General features: G+C 40.6%; 1 protein-coding gene across 1 annotated transcript in view; it reads left to right on the top strand.

The window, feature by feature from the left end:
- Positions 1 to 18317, top strand: part of KLHL14 (kelch like family member 14) — a 59414-nt gene extending 41097 nt beyond the window's left edge. Inside the window, exons 3-8 of the mRNA XM_059860049.1 lie at positions 1016 to 1105; positions 5555 to 5633; positions 11763 to 11953; positions 12115 to 12273; positions 15009 to 15166; positions 15624 to 18317. Of these exons, the coding sequence (XP_059716032.1) occupies positions 1016 to 1105; positions 5555 to 5633; positions 11763 to 11953; positions 12115 to 12273; positions 15009 to 15166; positions 15624 to 15764 (818 nt within the window). The 3' untranslated portion in view covers positions 15765 to 18317. The remainder of the gene's footprint in view (positions 1 to 1015; positions 1106 to 5554; positions 5634 to 11762; positions 11954 to 12114; positions 12274 to 15008; positions 15167 to 15623) is intronic.
- The last annotated feature ends 4950 nt before the right edge of the window (positions 18318 to 23267 follow it).

Genomic DNA, 23267 nt, shown 5'->3' with positions numbered 1-23267 from the left:
TGGTTTCCTAAGTGCTCTGTTGATCCGTGTCAAGCAATAAGTTCCCTGCCTGTACATGCACATCACCTCCCCATTTGTCCTCACCTAGATTTAAGGTGCCCATATGATGAGCTGAACAAGGACATCATTTTTCCTACTGGTGCCACTGGGCCAAAACTACTCTATGTGGTATAGTAACTAATGCTGTATAAGTTCACATTTTCCATATAATATCATAAGTGGGTATATAATATCATTAAAGTGGGTATGGCACACTGCAGTAATATGTGTGCCATGTATATGTAATCCTTATTTTTTGCATTTTACCATTTGCAGTGGAAAAAGTAAGTATTAAGAAATGTTTGCATCTGTAGCTGGTCCATAGTAATCATAATACCTCCCCCCCTCCCCCCCAAAAAAGGGATATTGCAAACCTAATGCCACAGTTTTGATCTTTGTTAACAAAGGGCTTCCTGATTAGATGAATAGAGGATGTGTGATTGTGCTGCTAATGACATTGTACAGGAAATTAAGCGTATACATTTGGAAAAGGCATTAAATCAGCAGGACCTTAATTTAAAAACTTAAAACTGTATGGAAATGCTGCTTGTTCATTGCTGTGTAATAGAAAGCTACTGAACATACTGACTCTTCTTGTGGAAACATTACCAGCAGAACAAAGCATGGCTGAGGTTTTTTTAATGTTTTCTAGCATACTAGGATTTCTAGCATCTGCTTATTTTCAGGGAAATATCATGCAACTTCACCCCCTTTTACAAGTTCTTTTTAGATCAGTATATATGGTACTTGGGCAGATGAGGGGGCACTGAGGGACCAGAATTCCTGATTTTTTCCTTAATTATTTGCAACATTGAATTGCCTAAGTTTACTAATAAGTGGCTTTGTCTGCTGCTAAAGTCAGTGTTCATACATGCCTGGGGTGACGTTCTCACATTATTTCGTACAGATGGTAAAGAGGAAATATTTGATAAAATCAGTGTCCTGAGCTGACAAGGAATTCTTGCTTTGTTTGCAGTTATGCCATACAACAGTGCCCATCACTGCGTCGTGGAAGTGGAAAACTTCTTGTTCGTGCTGGGAGGAGAAGACCAGTGGAACCCTAACGGTATGTGTAGAATACTAAAAGGCAAAGGGAGCATCTGCCTTCCTGTGCCTCCCTGTCTGTCAGGTCAGCCGATGCAGTGATTAGCAAGGGATTTTGAGGACCTTCAGCCTAATTGTTGAACCTAGTAAAGGCTACTCTTCGGTATTGATGTAATAAATATCTGGTACTTTAGCATTAGCATCTCTGTCATTCATCAGCTCCCACATCCCTTGAGAAATGCCACAGGCAGCAGAACAGACTCTTTCAAGTGCATGTACCAGGCAGCAGCTGTTAAGAATTTTAACCTTCATTTCCAGGCTCCTTCCAGTCATAATATAATAATGCAATTGCAGTAGATGAATGCTTCTTTTCTATTGTCAAACAAGATACTCGCAGCTCAAGTTGTTAATGTGTTAATTATCTAGACTTTGAGATTCTTAAACTGATCCTTTTTTCAGTCTTGTGCAAGAGCTTCTCATATAGATTATCTGCTGCTACCTTCTTTCATTTGATTACTTCATAAATTTACCGCAAAGAGAAATTAAACAATTTAACAGGCTTCTGAGCAAAGCAAAAGGAGAATACCATGCCTTGCAAAATTCACAGAATTGTCAAGACACTGTTAAAAAGCTTGCACATGAAGAAAGAGTTGTAGTTGTAGCAGTCTGTGTAACAGAGATAATTATGACTGAGAAACCATAAAACAGCTTGCAGGTACACATTTTTACTTTAAAACACCAGAGGATCCAGCTGAAATTACATATACTGCATATATTTTATTGTGAATGCCCCATTTCAGCATCTGCACCAAACCAAATTATAGAAAATTGTTACATCTGTTCACTCCCTAAAACCTGAGACAAACAATCCGGGCCACCCTATAAGCATGTTTCTGGTGTAGTTAAGAATATCACTATATGTCTTAGGAGAAGGGCCCCTTAGTTCTATTGTTGAATATTGTTGAATGTCTTTTATTTGAAGCAGGAGACGGCACAACATCACTAATGACAATTTCTTTTAGGATCATTGGCCACATCCATCCAGTGAGGACCCCTGTTGTATTTGGTGGTAGGCATATGGACAGGCAGACCTTGTTCCAGACAGTTTATAATTAAATGGCCATGTCACATGAAGGGTAAAAGAAAAGAAGTATAATTACTCACATTTTAAAGATGTGGAAACTGACTTGCAAGGTGAGGAGAGATGGTAGAAGGGGTACATACCTTGCATCAGAGATAGGAGTCAAACACAGTTGTTTGTGAGATGAATAGTACCTAAGGCCTGAGATTGCCTACATCTGGGTCAACTCCTGGGCTGAAGATGTTGCTGAAGACATCTTCCAATTTCCCTGACCTGTGAATACCAGTGCTGGGATTTTTTTCCATAGAGAAGATAGCAATAAAAAAGTATGAGCAGCGCTGTACTGATCTCTTTATCAAATGGATCGTACTTGTCACTGAAAGTGGACCTGAAATCATAAACTACATCCTGTGCTGGGCATATTCTTTCTTGAAACCATTTTGCTCTAAATGTGCAGCTACATGGGCAGCTCACACATGCCCACTTGAATTTATGTAAAGGCCCTTGTCTGCCATCCTCAGAGCACAGGAGGGACTTCAGATGGACCTACGCGGAATCATCTTGCCAAGGCTTTACAAAGCTTCTGTTTCAAATTAGACTATTCCAGGTGTTTTTTCCAATGTAAAGAATTCTCTTAGAGATGGTGGCAATGGTAGGACGTTGCTTTAGCCATCAGACCGTCTGGTTCTTGAGAAACTGCATGGACCCCAAGGAGTGCTCACGCCTCCTTCATGCTCCACTGACTTCCTGACAACCCACAAAGTATGGGAGACATTTTTTCTCACTTTTTTACATCCTCCAGTAGCTATACCTTTCCAGTCACAAGGGGTTCTTGCATGAGTAAACACTGATGAAAGCAGGGTGCACAACATAGGCATGGATTTAAGACCAACCTTCATAACCTTCAGAGCCCGTCACCTTCGAGCATGGCTGCAGAGCAGAGAACAGTATCTGCCTCCTTTTGTGCCATCATCCTGATTTTCTAATCCTGATTTTTGTTTGCTTGTCCCAAGTTCTGTGTTCTGACAGAACAGGTGCATGTTAAGATGTGCAATCTCCTGGCTGATGAGCAAAGCCAAACATAGATAGAGTTCTCTTTCAAACTGGACTCCAGACCTGGACTTGAACTGCAGTCAAACCAGTTACATCAGGCAGATTAAGTAGGTCACCAAACCAGTTACATCAGGCAGATTAAGTAGGTCACCAAATCCTTTTCCTGCAGTCACAGGCATCATACAATCCCATTTTGTAAATTTTCTAAGCTACATTTTGGAAAGCAATTGGATTTCCAGCCCCCACTACTCCTCTAGGAAAGCTGTTACAGAATCTAATTGCTCTAAATGACTAGGAGCCTTATTCTGATAACCAATAAAGTGTATTCTTTGACTGTCTAAATCACCTTGTTCTCATGCCAAGACTGGCCTTTAGTTTAACAGTTTTTCCCCTCCTGGAGATTTGTTCCTCTAAAGTATTACAGGCAGCACTCCTATCCCCTTTCAGCTTTTGTATTTCTAGGTGCAACAGGCCAAGTTCTTTGTCTCCAGCCATAAGGTAAACTTTCTGTTCTTCCTGTTGCCATAGTAGCTCTTCTCTGTGACTGTTCTAGTTTGATTTCATCTTCCTTCCTGTGAAGGACCCAGATTTGTATCCTGCACTCCCAATCTAGGCTTGCTAAAATCTTCTTCTACCTGCACTTTACAGTCTTCTACATACATGGTGTTTGTAGTGAGTATGTGTATGACACGTGTTAGGCAGCCAAATTATAGATCTGTATGACAACAATGAACAAGCTGCTGTATAACTAATGAGCTCTGAAGTCCCAGTAACTCTGAAAGATGTAGTTTAATACAGCAGCCTTAAAACCTAAAAAAAAAAAAAAAAAAAAAAATTTGAAACCTAGATCCTGTTCAAGCTTGCTGTTACTGTTTTGCTGCTTATTGAATCTATAGCTCTCGATGCCTCTCTTTCTAAATTGTCTGTGTAGACTAAGGGAATCCAGATAATGACCAAAAGCAAAGCCTCACTTTACTGAGCCCAATGGCAGAATGACCAGTTGCCCTTACAGTAGGGGAATCTCACCCTGTGTCTTGAGGTGGTGCTGAGATGGTCATGTCTTTGAGTGGCACTCAGCATGGTCCTCGTTAGGCACCATGCTGGATTTGAAGGGAAATGCTGCATTATTCATCAGTCTTCTGCTTTACCCTCCTCATATAGAACATGCTTATAACATGGCGAGGAAATCAGTTTACTTCCAAAGCGGTCAGTGTGGTTTTTTTCTCTGTTTTCTTGTAGAACATGAACTTAAATTATTACAACTATAAATTCTAGCTGTATTGTTTTTCTTCTCTACTGTCTTGATGGTCTGTTTATGCATGCTGAAGTAAGTGTGGAATGAAGCAGGCAAAGCAAGCCAATCCTGCAGAGGCTTGTCTGATGCAAAAATATTCACCTTGTAGAATGCCCAGTGACCATTTATAGAACTGTGACATACGCAGTTAGGTTATTCTGCTGGCCTGTGAAGCCTCTAATTCAATTTTTTAGTCACACATACATAAACAAAGGTTTCTGTTTTCAAAATGCTCATCTATTGAAGTCTCAGGTGTTACAGGAAATTGCCATGCACTCTCTTGCTTCAGTTTTCTTGCTTTGGTGTCAATCTGCATGTAAAATAAGGTGAAATCTTAATATCGTGAAGACATGAACACAGTTCTGGGGCTTGACAGCAGGGAGAAGCTAGTTAGCTGGTGTATGTTGCTCATGCTTCATATTTTAGCTAACAGAGTTGGAATAAAACTCCAAAGAGTGTATTCCCCCTTCGATGCACCTCTGTAATTCCTTCTGACTTACACTGAAAGTACATGGTAGCATAAACTATCTAGTGCAAACACTGCATACCCCATGCTGATGGCTTATGCAGCTCCTGGTTATTTGCACAATGGGTTTTTGCTATGTTCCACACAGAGGGGATATAAGGAGAAAGAAAAGAACATGTTCTCCCTTTAATTTTTTTTACCTGACAAAATTCTAGTCATAAAAGTACTGTGGGGATGCCCTCTTTGGGCAGTAATTTTGTTTAGTGCTGTGATTTATTGTGGCTGTGAAAATACCACAGCTTGTGTAAGTAAATTTAAATACACATTTTCAAGATCTTATTACAAAGACCAAGAATAATCGCTATCTGCTTTTACTGCTAGTGACTGCTAATTCAAGCCTTGCAGTGCCCCATTTGTTGAATTATTACTGTACACACAGTGTAATCATACATTGTTGTAAAAGGGGGAACCCTTCATAAAAGGTGTCAAGTTGTGAAGTATATGTAATATATGTTACAATCATGATGTTAAATACATGAAACAAACAGCTGAGTGTCAAAATAATCTATCTTTACAGGGAAACACAGTACAAACTTTGTTAGCCGATACGATCCCAGGTTTAACAGCTGGATACAACTTCCACCCATGCAAGAGAGGTAAAAACCTGCTATGTGTTTTTCAATTTCTCTTTTCTCATCCTAGGGGTAGCTGAGGTTTGGCTTAGTTCTGGGAGTGAGGAGGCCTATAGAAGCATTGAAATCACAGATAAAACTGCAGCATGCAGTTGTGTTCCATTTGCTTCCTAATTTTTAAAACTTTCCAGATTTGGAACTCCAGTTGCCAAGCCCTGCAGTGCTAACTCATGCAAAATAGCCATGGACTTTATGCAATTACTGGTTGCCTTTGTACGGTCTGAAGGATTTTCCTGAAGTCTCCATAGTGTCCTGTCATGTTCCCTGACTGAAGTGTCATGATGAGTTTGGCAGTAAACAAGCAGTAATTATAGTCAGATATCTTAGAGGGAACTGAAACCTTCACATGTTGACTCCATCCTGTTTCACCACACCAGCTATGAAAAGCTCTCCTGAACATGTCTCCACTTGTCAGAGGACGCTTAATCCTAGGTGGTCTTTGAGTGAAGTTGCTGTCAGTAAATGCATATCAGAGTAGCTCATGTTTTAATCTTGCTGTGTACCAAAGAGCAAAGGTGGATATGGACTTGAGCAATGACTTGTAAAGAGGACGTAAATTTAACTGTGGATCCCAAATGCTCCCTCAGAGGAAAAAATTCCATAAACATGAACAGAATTGTGCATGTTTCGTGAGAAGAATCTCAGAGGCAGAAGATCCAAAGTTACAATGTTATTTGAAGAAAATATTCAGTGTCCTTCCTTCACTTAAACACCCATTTTCTCATGGATCCCATGTACAAAAGATCTCACAGTGTCTTCCTCAAATGCTTTTTTTATTCCATGCCAGTATTACAGTTCTTTTTTTTTTTGTTGACTGTCTACACTATTCAGATGTCTGGCAGTCATAAATATATTGAATCGAGCACAGTGTTGTGATTCAAGGTGTGTCTTGTGAGATGCTTGGAAATATGGCTGTTTTTTCAAATATCCAGGGGTGAAATGTCAGTCCACAGAATTTTTGAAGGACCTTTGTTCAAGATTCAGTTTGATTGACCTGCTTTGGCAGAACCTAGCCTTCTCCCTCATTCCCACCAACACTGGGATAACCTTCATGGCTGTGATTGTTTGCTTTAAAACAGCGGGACACCTTCCCCTCTGGTTCAACTTCCTAGAGTGAGTCACCACCAGTTTAAGTGTTGGGGAGAAAGAGAGTGAGCATCAGACTGGGCATCACCATGCAAGTCACCCTTGCTGAGCTGGGAGACTGGCTAGGAGACCAACTGGTGTTTGTATGGAGCCTGGAGCTCTTCTGTGGAGCCTGAGTTCTAATTAGGCCTTCTGGATATCTCCAAGCCAAATTCCTGAGGGGCATTGGCAGCTGGCTGAGCAGTTGGGTTTATTTGGCTGACAAACTTCAGAAAGCAGAACTAGGGAGCTGAGGGTCTGAGAAAGGAAGCAGTAGGAATTTTCCCACCTCCACATTGGCCAGTTGTGTTTCCCTGGAAAACCATGCAGCAGGTGACTGGCTCTGTGCTCTGGTGCTGCCTTCAGCCAAGAGGCCAAAACTCAGCTGTGCCCTGCAGTCCTGCCCGTAATAAACTGTAATGTGTGAACACCACAGCTCCCTGCAGAGGGTCTGAAATACAATGGTCCACTCATACATAGTTCCTTCTGTAAGGGGCTCTGCTATGACAACGTTAATTGTCACCTCTTTTGTTCAAGATACATAGCTCATGGGCTTGCCCGTTGTTTTTCTTTAAAGGCTCCTAAGCATTAGGGCTGTTGTTGGAAAAAAGAGATTTTACACCCACTTTCTAAAATGTTTTTGATGGTTTGTTTGCTCAGTCCTAATGACTTCCTCAGAGTTATTGCAGCTTTCAGAGGTATGGACTGGCCCAGTTTGTAGAAGATCATGCAAATAAGAGAGAGCTTTTATGCAGTTTTCTTTCCCAGCTCCTTTAGTGAGATAAAGTTCCCATTAAAGTCAACAGGCTATTTTCCCCCTGCTAGGAGTACAGGGTCATGCCCTGTCTCTGCTGGCATAATGCAGGCACCATTGACAAGACAGACTGTTAAATGGGTTTTTCTGAGTCATTATGGTCCATCAAGTCAAAACCTATTTAGGAATTTTAGTCTGAGAATAATTGGCTGCATAGACTATAATAGCTCCTTTGAAATGACTGCCAGGTAAATGTGGGACTCGTTCACAGGCAGTATATTCTCAAGTCAAAAATCTGTATGAAATATTTGATAAGTAAACTTTTATCTCACATGCCAAAATCCATATCTGATTGATTTTACTGTGTGAGCTATAAAGAAAAGTCTTTATAGCTCACACAGTAATCCCATTATAGATTCAGTGTCGCCAGTGTATTTTCTTTAAAGCTAAGTTTGGTTCCTTTTCCCTTGAAGAACATCCCAAATATAAATGCTTTTGAAAAATATGTCCTATTTTCAGGAGTTTCTTGTTTAGAGAACCAGCAAGTGACTCATAAGCTTTGGAAATACACATCTGCCTGATGATGCCACAACAACAGGAGGGTTTTTGGAGAACAGTTCAGTTAGACTATGATGGCTACTGAAGGAGCAGTCTTTGTAGCAGCTGTATCTGAACTTGAGGTGTGAGCCTCAGCTGGACACCTCAGGCAGAACTGTTGCACCTTGCCAGCTCAACACAGAGCTTTCCAAGGTGTGTGGAGCAAAACAGCATTTAAAACAACTTGCTTTTTCTTATATTCTGAGTTCAAAATTTTTGTTTGAAGGCCAGCTAAAAGCATGGCATTGTACCAAGTTCTGATGGAGCACAAGTGGAAGCGGGAAGTGAGCAGGCCAGTGTACTCTCTGAGGCTGAGAAAAGGCACAGAAAAAGAAATACAAAAATTTCACATTTTATTTTTGTCTATGACTTTATTAATAGTAATGTCAACCCCTATTAGGATGATTTATTTTTTAAAAAGCAAAGCATGCACTCTATAAGTGACTCTGAAATCAGGTCCATATATTGCGACAATCAGTAACAGCATTGGTAAGTTTAAATCTCAGACTGGTAGTTGTGTTTGGTGTTTCAGGGCATAAATTCATCATGTGTGAAAATCATGAGGAAAATCTTCCCTTTTATATGTGTATACTTGAAAGAAGAAGTTGGTTGGGTTGATGGTTGGGTGAAGGGGTGTGAAGGAAAAGCATTTAGGAGACCAGTGAACATCGAGTACTTTCAAGTCCTGAGGAAAATCACAAAATAATTGTCTTATTGTCCATATTCACATCCTGAGGTACATTCTAGTTACCTGATTAGAAAGGATAGTGTCTTCTCAGTAGTGAGGGGAACGTTGTCATGCAAAGATTGCTGTATTATAGTTTAATCTGAATCATATTTTACAGCAGTTTAAAAGTCATCACTTGACAGCATGCCTTTGCATGCTGTAACAGCATGCCCTTACACACTGTATCATTGAAAACTAAAAAAACCCAAAATGCTTAAAATATTTGTGACAGAAGCTACTGAGTGAATGTTCACATCCAAGCAGAAGAGTGAAGTATGCTGATGTTTCATTTTTGCTCCTTATAGTGACACTGTGTGGATGAAACCAGGAGTACACGTACAGAACATCATCAGTTAAACCCTAGTTAAGAGAATAATGCATGCAAGTTGTGTCTACCTCTGTTTATTAAACCTGAACTTAATAAAAGAAAGAAAAAAAAAAGAAAAGGCAAAACATGCTGAGAGCAGTTTGTTAATGGGTTCACCAGAGAAGATCAGAGAAGTGGATGTGGGAGCACTGACAACAGGCACCCTCTGGTTTTGTGCCTTGTGGTTGCTGGACATGGGAGGGTTGAAAAATGGGTAGCAGACTATGCAGACTTTCTCTAATAGGAGGTGACCTCTGCAGCTTTTCCTACTTTTGGGGCAACTGTGGGCTGTGTTGCCTCAGGCCCATCACGTATTCTCAGAAAGCTTATACAACACACTTGATTGCCTGTAGCACCTATAGCCTCTGTCAAATTATTTTGAAATCAGTCAGCAGGGTTTTTTTTTAAGAGACAACAGTAGGCAGACATGGGTACATGTACAGTGTAATCAAATTATCTTTGTTTCCATAGAATATCAGGCTAAAAACATAGATGCACAATTTGCTGCCCAACCATGCAGAGCAGAATATGACATCAGCTTCTATCTGCCCACTGACAGATAGATTAAATGGTCTTTTTAAATTCATCTGTTGATCTGGAGACACTTGCCAGTATTCCTGTCTTCCTATTTCCACGGGGTTTTTTTCAGAAGTCTTCCCTGTGGTGGAGCTCCCAGCCCCACTCAGAAAGGGGTTCTATCCCACACCATCCAAGCTGCCCATGTGCAGGCAGGGTGAAAGCAAAGAAGTGAACAGGAGGTGTTCAGTGACCCTGACTGGTGAGAAGCCCTGTCAGATGTGAACCAAATCCAAAAAGTAAGGTCAGAAACTAGCAGTGATGCATCAAATCTGTTCCTTGGATGCCCAGCCAACCCTGCTGTTTCCATGGCTGTATCCCTTGGTGTCTGCCTGACTTCTCTTCCAACTTCTAAACTACCAGCCAGTCTCAGACGCTTTTAACTAAGAGGGAGACTTCTCCAAAAGGTTAAAGGATGGTACAAATTTTGTGAAAATAGGTAGCTGTGCAAAAGAGCAAGATCTTATTCCTGCATTCACTGAATAAAATGCTCCTGAATATGCCTGGCTAGATGTCAGGTTAGGGACAGGGCACACCAGACTTTGCCAGCTCACCTGGTCAAGGGATGACTCTTGGGAAGCCTGAGGAGGAGTTGGACATACTGATGATGTTCACTGAGGATGCTGTGCTCTGTGTGTACCACTGCTCATCCAAATGCTTTGCAGTGGTCTGCAGGTTCAAGTCCTTGATGGTGCAGCTGACCATCAAGGCCCCAAGATTTAGTGCATGATTCAGGAGTGAAATATGCAGCTGCTCCCAGATTCAAATTAAGGCATCTGGGCAGGAATCAGAGTGCATTGAATCAGCCACAGAGCAGTGTTTGGCAAGCTACAGCCACACTCCAGAGTGCCTGCTTTGCAGGAGCTGTCAGAGCTGCACTTTGCAGTGCCTGGCCTGCCTGCTCATTTCTGGGCTCCCATGTCATTCGGGTTCCACCCAGGAGAAAACTTTATGTTGGGGACTGATGACTCTTGTCATTCAATATTTTGTTCAGCTCTTCATCCTAGCCCAGCTGTGCTCTTTTGCAATTTTCTTCCTTATGTTATTGCAGCTTGAAATTAAAGGTCTCTACTCTAGCAAACCTTCCTGTTGCTGAATGATCCAGGGAGCTTTCCCCGGAGTGGATTACACCAACCAAGGTCTCTCAAAATCATCTACTGCTCAATTTTTACTTCAGCAACAAACACTCACCATTGATTTGGAGGCACAAGGAAGACAAACTAATATAATAAGCCTGACAGTCCTGGCCAGAAAACTTAATTGTTTTCCTACACACCTGAGTTGCATGTAAAAGCAGACAGGTGGCTAAAACTTTTCTCAGGGTTAGTTGGAGACAGACCTCATTTGAGTTAAGGGTGGAAATGTAGTGTTGTGGCTAGCATAAGGAAACTTGTTCTATTTGCAGTACTGCAGAAAGAAGAAAAAAATAATAATTGAAGAAAATTTTTGATGATGTGGTTCTCTTAGTAAATTGGGAACAATGACCCTTGAAGGACCATAAAGAAAGTGAATGTCAAGATAATTTATTATTGTTACATTATCTACCTCATTTTTCACTTTGTCTTACTGAGTTGTTATATCCCTTACAAGGTAATGCCCCATACATTAATGAGCACCTTTTTATCTTTCACGGGTGTGAAAAAGAAAAAAACAAACAGCTTTGAGAAGGGGTATTTTCTGGCAGCTTTATGTGGGCCTAATTGTTTTGACACAAAAAATGAAGTATTTTTTTATGTGGAGCATTGTGTATTTGATTAGCAAAGCAGCCACAGTCTCTAGGATAGCTGTAAGCATGTGAAGCTTCCTGGAAGCTACTTCTCCCTGATGTAGCATTTGAAGGAGCAGCTCTCTTAGTTCAGGGAGTCAGCTGGAGAGGGGAAAGAAATGTTTGACATGGCTAATTGGTTTGTTGTTGGCTTGTTTGTTTTGTTCTACCCTGTCTTCCAGGAGAGCCAGTTTCTACGCCTGCCGCCTTGACAAGAACTTGTATGTCATCGGCGGAAGAAACGAAACTGGCTACTTGTCCAGCGTTGAGTGCTACAACCTGGAGACAAACGAGTGGCGCTACGTGTCTTCGCTACCACAGCCCCTGGCAGCCCATGCAGGAGCCGTTCACAATGGCAAGATATATATTTCAGGCCAGTGTCTTGAGTAATTCCTGCTGTATGACAAGAAAACCAACCCAAAACCACCATAAAAAATAAACCAGTGGCAGAACCCCAAAACCAGAGAGCTAAATTCCTGCTGCAGCACAATGTCTTTATTTATATTAATGAACTGATGTGTATTTACTTTGCAGGAGGTGTTCACAATGGAGAATATGTCCCCTGGCTGTACTGCTATGACCCTGTGATGGACGTCTGGGCCCGAAAACAGGACATGAACACAAAACGAGCAATCCACACTCTGGCTGTAATGAATGATCGACTGTATGCAATTGGAGGGAACCATTTGAAAGGTCACATTTTTAATAGCGAAAAAGTAACTCAGTGTCCCACATCTCTGATAAAGAATATTTTTGTTAGACAGTCACTGTTAAATACATTGAAAGCCAAGCAACACAATTTAACAGGACACTTGAGCCAGCAATTTTAAAAACATTTTATGCAAATTATTTTAAAATTATACCAGTACATTAAATATATGAGTAATGAATGCTTTAGATAATAAAAATGGGAGCTTCCATTACTCAAAGGCATGGACAATTTGTCATTACCAAGAATTCAATGAAACAAACAGATTATTCTTTGACCCGAAAGTACCAGCAATATTTTCCTCTGTAAATCATTTTCCAAAATGTGCAGTTAAAAAGAGCTTTATTCAGAGCAACACACAAAAAACAAGCTCCTGATTTAATGAAGAGAAAAAAAGCGCAAACTTCCAGCCACTAAATATTAGGACTAGGCTCTTTAAATACCTTTTTAGTATTAAATGCAGCTTGTTTATTATAATTCTTTTCAGAGGTCTCTTGTTTTCATCTTTTGAAAAGGTCTCATATTAAAATAACTATTGCTTAGGCATTTGGTAATTTTATCTTAATACCTGTATGTCATTGATGTTAAAGATGCTTCTTAATCCAGCCACTTGGACAAAAAGCACACCTCCTGCTCCTTTCTCCCGTGATAATATTTGATAGTTTATATTCACTTTTTTTCTTCTTCCTCCTTTAATGTTGAAAACCAAAAAAAAAAAAAGACTCCCAACAACAAAAGATAAAATCATAATGTAGAAGAAGAAGTAAAAAAATGTGTTAACTGCCAGTAAGACCAGGTCATGTCTGACTCCAGTCCCTGGGTCCCAAAGACCCTGTAAAGCCACATGCTGCTTTTGGACATCTGAGTGTCTGTGGAGCATGCAAGGGACAAAGTCCCAGGTGTAAATTTTCCTTGATAAATAGTACTGGTGCATAAACCCCTGCGGGCAGGTTCAGTGCAGCTCTGCCACCAGTCCCCACTCCCAGCTCGGATGGGTGTTTATGGACTGGACCTTATAAGGTGAAGAGGGCAAAAGCTGCTTGCACATGAGCAACTGCCAGGTTTCAGTGCTTCCCAGCGTTGGCTTTTCCTCCTATAAAAGTAAAACCTGTCACAGCTCTCCTCAAGCTAAAGCACATGCTTTGGTTTGCAGAGGCTTGAATTGCTTCTATTCTGCCACCTTAATTTTTTTTTTCCCACACAGTTTCACCTACTTCTAATAAGCCTTGCATTTTTGCATGTACAACTGTTGTCCTGGGTGCCTTTGTTATGCTTGAACTGCTCATTATTGTGGGGGTATTTAACATCCAGGATTCTGGAAAAATGTGGTTTTCTGGTAAAAGGACTTTTTGGAAAAAAAATGGTTTCTCCTATACAGTGAAACAAAAGGAAGAACTGCAAGGACAGGGAGGAGGGAGGGGGCTGAAGTGTGGATGAAATGTTACAAATTCTCCAGTGGGGAATAGCAGGGCTCCATGGCAAAGCCCTCCTTTGTGAAGCTGAACTGTGTAGTAGTGTTAGCTGTGCATTTACCACATCACAACTAGTCATGTGCATACTGCAGTTTGTTACAGAGCTTTTGACAGCTTCTGGGTGTGCAGCAGTGGCCTTTTTATGGTGCCTTGAAAACCTTAAAGCAGCAAGTAATTATTTCATATGATTTTGAATTATTTCATATTATTTCATACTCATTGCAGACATAAATAATATTCAAGCAAGCGACTCCCTTGTGAAGTGCCAATATCACCAAATACCCTTTTTTACAGAAAATCTTACTTCTCTTTGCTGTCATGCCTTGAAGAGAAGACAGAAAGGTTAAGAAAAGCACTCACCTTACTAAGAAAGCCATACTTTTTCTGCAGTGCTCTGATAAAGACGGTTGTTTGAAATAGGGAATTGCCTAAAATTAGAGCAGGAACCGGGACTCTTGTGTTCAATGTCTGTGTTGGGCTCACTTAATTCATATTAACTGATACAGCTTGAGAATCTTGAGCTGAGACCCTCTGCCCTTTGGTGATCAAACAGCAGCAGTCGCTTGGAGCATTTTTTGGCCTACCAGGGAAAGATGGGACCACCATTTTTGTGGTTACATTTTTTTGTTGCCTTTAAGACTTTACCCCAGCTGTGTGCTTTAGAGTATGCCTTAAATCAGCTGGAAAATTGAAACTGGTCCTGCACATCGTGTCCATCATGCTAAGCACTCTGTCCCTCTAAAACCAAGTGGCTTCAGTTGTCTAAGCTCTCCCTGGACTTGTTAGACATTGATTTCTGAGGAAAATTCAATCTGTTCAATTTTGAATAGATTGGATCTGCTGAATTTTGAGAAAGACTGCCAGGACAATTTATCTTTTCCTACATGGTCAAACTTGTATTAGCATTGATAGACAAGGAGGAATTTTGTTTGAATCTGCTTGTACCACTGATAAGTTATTACTGAGTGTTTCCTGATGTGGTCAGTTTTTATATGGACTCATGATTTGTAGAAGACTGTAGAACTAATGGTAAAAACCTTCAACAGATTTATTTGAACTGAAATAACAAAGCATTAATGTTACAGAAGTTGGCCTAAATGTATATGAAAATATTTTCTAAAAAAATATTTGACGATTATGTTAAAATTGTAATTGTATAATTGTAACTATAATAAATGTAACAGTAAAATAATTAATAAAACAGTATGTCATAACACATGTTCTTTTTTCTTAATGCCCTCATCCAGGTTTCTCCCATCTCGACGTAATGCTTGTGGAGTGCTACGATCCAAAAGGTGACCAGTGGAATATCCTCCAGACTCCCATTCTGGAGGGTCGCAGTGGCCCTGGCTGTGCAGTCCTTGATGACAGTATTTACCTTGTAGGAGGCTACAGCTGGAGTATGGTGTGTACCTTCTTTCTACAATCACCTTCCTGTTCCTTCTGAGTTCTTGTGGCCAGCCCATATAGTATGCAGATGGGATGGAGAGAAGAGGGGAATTAGCTACAGGGGCAGGCTCGGGTTGGATTTCAGCTTATGGAGAACATGGAGTGTTTTTTCACCTTTGTGCTTCTCTGTTTAGATCAGTTATTATTACACTCTATTCACCGATATGGAGTAATTTAAAAATCAGAAGGAATTTTGAAAAAGTGATTGATGGGACTGTGTGCTTACAGCTCTGCTTATGAAGTGCTTGTAAAGGAGACTGATTTTCAGAGGCTGGGTGCTGAAAAAACCAAAACCACTTGAAGAGCTTCTAAGTTAGAGTGACCCCAAGCCACTTTCAAACATCATTAGAGCTGATGTGTGACTTGGATTTTACCAAAGCCACATTTAATATGACATTTTGTTCTACTACCAGGGAGCCTACAAATCTTCTACTATTTGCTACAGTCCTGAGAAAGGGACTTGGACAGAGCTGGAAGGTGACGTTGCGGAGCCCCTAGCAGGACCTGCGTGTTCGACTGTGGTATTGCCGGCCTGCGTCCCGTACAACAAGTGATGGGCCAGGAGCACTGACACGAACACTGAGGGCATTTGGGAAAATAATGACGGGTGACGTAAATATTTTATTAGAACAGAATTCCTGTTAAAACAAAGCTACCATAATTGACCACTCATTCCATGTTTATGCTTTAGGAGCAAACTAAAAGAAAAGAAAAACCAAGCGTTGTCCCATCTCAGATAGGTGCCGGTGTCTTATGAAGTGAGAAGCTAAAACACACTGAACATTACATGCTGACAGACTGCCATTTCAGACTGATTTAAACTTTTCCTGCTGCAGAGACACTCCTCACATCAAATTTAACTTAAAAAAAAAAAAAGATGGCTAACTGTTCAAATAGAGCCTGAAGAGACAAGATCAGTATTGTGCATTGTATCTACCTGCATGTGATCTGTGTTGAAGTCATGAGGATGTTGTTTTCATGAATGTTTCAGAATTCAGATAGTGAAAAGCTCACACTGCATTGCAGAATTGTCTCCTCCTCTGTAATCCTAACCTACAACTACTTCATATGCTCTGCAAGCAACACAGCATCAGAAGATTATAAAAGGTAAAGAAATGTCATTCAGTTTTTGCACAGCTTGGCAACTAATACACTCTGCCTTCAAAGTCCCCATGTGCAAGTGCAGCAGAAAGCAGACTACAATGAAAGCTATGCTTTACAGAGCACTTCTTGCAATAGCAGCTTAGGGATTAGGATCAAATTCTGCTAATCACACTTGTGTAAAGTCAGAACCATTTCACTGAAATCACATGGAATGACTGGTTCTACATTAGTATAACAGAATTTGGATCCTACAGCTTAAAATCTGGCTTTGAAAAGTCAGTTATTTCTATGACCACTTAACGAAGCAGCAGAAACCTTACTTCCCTTTCACTAACCTGTTAGATATCAGCATCTGTGCAAGTTCTTTCCAACGACAAGAGGACTGCATTTAATCATAAATTTATTGCTTTGGACTCTGAAATGCTTATGCACATTTTTGGAGAGACACTGGTAAGTAGTTAAAGTAGTCCTGTGTGGTGGATCTTAAGATGCACTCTGAGTTTTACTGTTGATCCAAAGTAATATAAGGCTAGACTTTCCACTGCCTTATAGCCTGTGTAATTATTTACACATTGCAAAGCGAGTTCAGAATGCTCCTACACGGGACCAGTAGCATTTAGGACTTGCTTCATGAAGTCATAGCTGCTTGCACAAATCAGACTGTCTGTGTGTTAAGCTTATGTCTTTCTGTCCTGGCTTTGCAAAAGCAGTGACAAAATCTGAGCCTGATTCTTCACCACCTTGCAGCTAACAGACATAATCATCTGCACCTCATTAAAGAATGTGCATAATTCTTCCACTGTGGTTTACTAGTGCTGCATCCATTACTCTCAGGACCCTCCTCTTTACTGGTGTAAACTGACATTGCTCCATCGAAGCCAATGGATGTATTTTATGTCAGATAAATATCTGGCCTTTAATTTGCCTAGTTGTAGCTGGCTGCACCAGATAAAGGCAAATGACAGTCCGATCCTGCATTTTCAGCCCTGCACATATCTTTCACACTAGTGCATTAAGCAAGGAGCAGGCAGCTATTGGAGGTTGGGTTCAGCTGCAGAGGCAATAGATGGGAAAAAGACTTCATTATTTGCTTTGCAAAATAGAAAAAGGGTGAATGTACACAGAAATTACACTATATATTGATGCTTGAGAGCAATATAAATAACGGAGTGCAAATATCATGGGACTGTTTCTCTCTGGCATCAGTCCAATTTTATTGCAACTCCCTTGCTTGCAGCAGAATTACACAACTTGTAAAATTGGAGTAATGCAGTAAAGACTGATACCACACAAATGCAATAATCCAATTGATGAGGTAGCTGCACGCCTGGAAAAAAATGTTTAAACAAAATAATTATCTGAAGATGCTAATATTTGAATGTGCCCTTGGGGAGTTTTCCAGTGAGCATCACTAAGGAACTCATAAAGGTGGAGTGTATATCCTGAAATCTCAATCCATTTCTCCTACATAGTGCAATCTTAGTTGGTTTTGTATTTATTTATATTGTTCAGATCCAAGGGATCCCTTGTAAAATATATTTGGTGCAATCATGACTTTTTTTCCTTTCCTGTTGAAAGTATATAAATATAAATATATATAAAAAAGGAAACTGTTAAGATACTAAATGAGGAAACCTTGTATGACATTTAAAAGGTCTGCCACTGAACATTGTCACCTGTCTCTACTAAAATGTACCATTTTTAAAGGATACTTCTTGTCCTTTTAAATGGTTCCTTTTTTTTACCAAGATAATTTAAAGATTTATGAGGACTGTATCTAAATCTTTCTATCAGGAAGGCATGACCAAGGAAACAATGCTAACTAAATAAGTCACACAAAGAATGTAAATTTTGTACAGTACTAGACTGTGTAAATGAAGCTTGCTTGTAGGGGGGAAACTTTAAATAAAACTTTATGTACTAATTCAACTGTCTGCCATATTCCTACTTATAAAGTGTATGTATAAATAATATCTACATTAAATTCTTTGGAACTTTTTTTATCATGTAGATGTGTGAACTTCCTTTCTTTTCTGGTGTTACATAACGAGTTCATTGTTTTCCAAGTGCCATTAGTCAGTGCTTGTCAGTGCAGTGACCGCAGTAAAAGGCGGGTCTGAGGTGAGTCGGTCTTCCCCGGGGCACAGTGCCTGGCCTGGGAAAGCAGCACCCAGCAGGGAAAGCTCCACCCCTGTGCCTGATCTCACTGGAGAAGCCACTGCATGCCTGTGAAATGCCTCTGCCTTGTGCTGCTCCCTCTGTTCCTCTGTCCCACAGTAAGTGAAAAGGACCCTGCTTTGTTAAGCCCAGCCTTGCTTTGGGGAATTTAGTGCTTGTTGTGGCAACTTCATACCTCTTCAAAATGTTCCTCCCGTGGCAACTGACCCTTCTACCTATGGGTATTTCAGTTCTTGGAGGGAAAGTGCTGGCTTGGGTGTGCTGTAGAGGAGTTGGGACAAGAGGTATTGCCAAGCTGAGAAGACAAGGTAAAAGCAGGAGGTTCTACCAGGAAGCAGAAGCATCATCAATGCCAGTTACTATTCATGCATTGTTTATTTGTGCCTACAAACCTTTGTCAGGGACCAGAATCTGCCTATGCAAACCAGGGTGGGTGCACTGAGAAAAGTGGCCCCTGTGTTTAAAGCAGGTGTGGGCTGTGCTGGATAGCACTAAGAGAGCACAATGAATAGAATTGTTTCATTAATGAGTTTATTGCAGCAGAGGAAGGAAGGGAGATTTATGCTTTTTTTTTAGGTAATGTGGGAGAAGGATGAAGAGGAGAAACTGAAAGCAATGGGTAGAGATACGATTTAGAAAGGAAGGAAACAAAGTAAACAAAAGGAAAAATCGAAAACGAGACTGTGAGAGGAGAAGGTGGGATGATTTGAGAATCAAGGGCACAGAAAAAATCAGGATTAATGAGGAAAGCAAAGATGGTTTTTTGAGGAGCACATATCAGAGCAATTCTGGAAAAAAATAGAGGAAAGGCAATACAAAGGGCAGAAGAGAAACATGAGAAAATTTAATAGAAGACAATGTAAGATAAACATGAAACTAACTAAAAAAGCCCTTGGGTGATGGCATTCAGCTAATAATTTTCAGTGGTCCTGCTGTCAAGCAGAAGGATAAATCAGCAGAGTACTTAGGTGTTGCAGTGTTCAAGCTTTAATGCACAGACTTCAGCACAACAAAGCCTATCAAAGAGCTGCCCAGTGGCACCTCTCTGCAGGGCCTGGGTTGTGGAAAACACCCAACCACAGCCAGCACCTGTGACAAGGGAGGAGAGCTGATGCTGGTGGTGGGAAGCACAAGAGTAGACGAGCTACAATTCCTGGTCCCGGCTGCATTGCAGGGATGAGCCCTTTCCATTTCTGATTCTCTGATGAGAGTCAACTTTGGGAGCTGGACGCATGGACTGTTCCATATTTCTCCTTTTCTGTTGTCCTTCCTGCCAAACCTTAATCTTCTCCATTTCATCCTCAGCATGACCAACTTGCCTAGGTGCTTTTGCAGAGTGGGACCTGGAAAACAACAGATTGGTGACTGAAGGTATTTCCCTGATCTTGAGCTACGGTCTCATCCACTGGGTGAGAAGTGTGAGAAGATTGATTTGCTGGTGACTTGCAACCTGTACCCGTGACCTTAAGAACGACAAAGAGGGCATTTGAAAAATATGCTTTGCGATAATTACAGTGCTGTCTTTGCAGGTACTCTGCACTCACCTCCCAAAAACTGGCATTGTTTTCTCTCATGTGTTTGTCCCCCCCTTTCTGCTTTTATTACAATGATTTCCTCTGCTAGCTGCATCTGAGAACCAATTTCTGAGAAAGATCCATGCCAAACCTTATTATATATACTGGTTTCTATTGTATTATGATCACTCCTCAATAAAGTACTTTACTTCCCTTGCTTTTTAAGGGAGAGGCTTTATTTCAATTTAAATAGAGCTTTCTGGTACAGACAAAGGAGAAAGAAATCCCAAGCAGTGCTAAAAGGCCCAAGGTAAGTGCCAATGCACACACTCCAGGGCAGTTTTAAGATACACATTTAATTTCTGTTACTGGTGCAGCAGTGGAAAGGAGTCAGTGCTTCAGCCTCTCGGGTCCAGTCGAAGGAAGCAGTGACGGCAGCGCTGGAGGTCAGGGTGGTTTGCAGGAAGGGAAAGCACACTAATGAATTCTGGAGGGCTTGTAATGCCATAAAAGATTCAGTTAATCTGCAGCATAGATGTTGATCAGCAAAACTGAACCTAACTCTTTGGACCTTGTCAGATGTATTCTGTGCATGTCAGTGTTCCACACCAATTACAGATTTTAGAAGATGCTCTCATGCAAAACTATGCGCCCTAATATATAAGGTAGCTCAGATGTAACTAAAATTAAAATCTGACTGTGGCAAATCTCTGTGATCCTGATATATGAAAATCCAAATAAATGATTTGTTCCCAGAAATGAAAAATAACTTCAGCAGGAAATTTCAAAATTACTTATGCAGGATTAATCCAGTTCAATGAATGCATCTTGCGTTGATTAATAAAGCAATCCTGAATTGCAAACTAAAACGAGAGGAGACTTCTGGTGCTGATATATTTGTGTATTTCTGAAGCTGGAGAGAAATGTGCACTTGTGAGAGATGTGGTCAACCGGTGTAAACAGAGATTGAATACAAATAGTGATTTTCTAATTGTCTGTCTTCTCCCCGCAGCAGAAAACTACCTTTTTGTCATTGATCTTTTTTTGAAGAGCATAGGTGCTATGTTACCTGCCACATATTGAATGAGAACAGGGCATCTAACATGACTGTGCAATGACTCCAATTAGTATCCAAATGACATCTGCAGTTTTATATAGCAAAGAAAAAAAAAAAAAAAACTTGATCTGCTTTCTGCTGATTTTCTTTGCACACAGAGTAGAAATTTTGGTCTAGTAGCATTAGCTTTTGTGATCTGCTGCCCTTGAATTTAATTGGGCTTAGAGGTGAACAGATACAGGGAACCTATTTGGAAAGGAGGAGATTTAAATGAATGTAACATTTTCCCAAAATTTTCATCAGCATCTACACAGACAAAAAAAAAAAAGTTTTATTTATTTAAAGGGGGCCCATCATTAAATCAAATAACCTGTTCTTCAGTTTGGAGAATTACCTTCAATTATTGCAGTGTTTCAAAAATGAGTAGTTATGAATGTTTGAGGTATTTTGCAAATATCTTTAAAATCCTTATGGTTTTATCTTTAAAAAATGGTTTCTCATGTCACCCTTAAACATCTTCCAGAAAATCACACTTGAAAGAACAGATTTGCAAAGGTTCCTTAATATCTTGGTATGTTGTGTGGTATTCAGTTCCTGATCTTTGAAAACTGATTTCCATTTTTGTTTCCATTTGTGCAAAATAATTCAGTTTTCAAAAAACTTTGACTGACCAAGACTGTTTTATATGAATGGTGGCTGAACTTTAAAGGTACTTCACTGTGAATAGTGAATACCAGGGCTGATGATCCTTTTCATAAAGATTAGCAGAAAAAAAAAAATTGTTGCTTCCTCTGTATGTAGGGGTTTTGCAAAAAGTATACAAATATACATGTACACATTTGCACCCAAGAAATGACAAGTTCATAGGCCATAGCGAGGACCGCTGTGACATTGTTTTTGCTAAAACTGTTAACTCAGTAACAGCACTGAAAGTTGGATGTTTTTCTTTAAAAACCACCTCTTTAACTGCGAAGATGCCATTAGTCACAGCAGGGAGCATAACCAGAAGGAGGATGTCTGTAACTATAGCAAGAGAGCACATTAAACTGTAGGTCAAAATCACGACTGACTGATTACCTTCAGGGTGAAAGTAAATCTTCAGACTTGCCGGAGTGAAAGGGAACAGCACAGGCTGGGGCTTGCCAAGGTCATCCCCTGCCTCCCCCACAGCACGGCGGGGCCGGCGATGTCCGGCGCGCTCCCAGCAGACATTTGCTGACTCGCCTAACCTTCGTAGCCATGTGTGACGGGATGGAGTCACCGTCATCATCAGAAAATGCCTCCTAATGGCTAGCTTCAATGTCTCATTAGTTTAAAGAGGTGATTCCTGAAAAAACTTAAAATAGAAAACAAATATTTTCCAAAAGTCTAAGTCCATAATTGAATCATCTAAAACTTTCACAACAGACAGAATCTTTAAAGCTGCTTTTTCTTCTGCTTTCAGTGGAATAAAGAGGAGAACTATTTATTCTCACTCTGCAACAGCTTTTTTTTGCAAACCCAAAGACTACCAGTCTTCACTTTTCTCTAAGCCTGTGACTCAGTCTCTCCCTGATATGGAATTTATATCCACCAGCAGTTCTGGTTGTCCCTTTTTAGCTGATCTCCACCCGGCCGACATCTTCACCTGCGCAATGACCAGGAGGTTTCTGTCTAACTTACAGTAATGCAGCCCAGGATTGCAATGGGCTGAAGATTTGCAATTGTGGGAACAAAGGAAATTCCTTTAGCTGCCCTGGAGGGCTCGAGACTCTGCCCAGGGGGCTCAGAGACCTTGGCACAGAGCCCAAGACCCCTGTGCCTTTGATATAGCCCTTGGAAAAAACAATTACTAACCTTTATATGAAGGATTACAAGCCACGACAATTTAAGTGGAATGATAGTGAATTTATCACGGGGTGAAAAATAGATTTTGGGGTTTTTAGAATGGGGGTTCAGGGGGCAAGATGGAGGAATCTGGGCATGTCCAGCCCTTCTCCTTCTTCTTCTTGGCCTCCATCTTCTGCTGTGATATTGGCACTTTTAGATTGGTTTAGAGTAGAAGCTCACTGTCTAACATAGGTGATAGGTATTGGAAAGTAATTGTAAACATTGCATACATAGTTTTTAGTATAAAAAGATAACACCACCCGGGAGCTCTGGAAATGTGGTGTTTGTAGTGACTGGGGTGTGGGCAACTCCAAGGCTTCACTCACTGACTGTCT

Source organism: Haemorhous mexicanus, chromosome 1 (genome assembly GCF_027477595.1).
Source record: "Haemorhous mexicanus isolate bHaeMex1 chromosome 1, bHaeMex1.pri, whole genome shotgun sequence".
Lineage (NCBI taxonomy): Eukaryota > Metazoa > Chordata > Aves > Passeriformes > Fringillidae > Haemorhous > Haemorhous mexicanus.
This window is presented reverse-complemented; position numbering and strand designations above follow the sequence as displayed.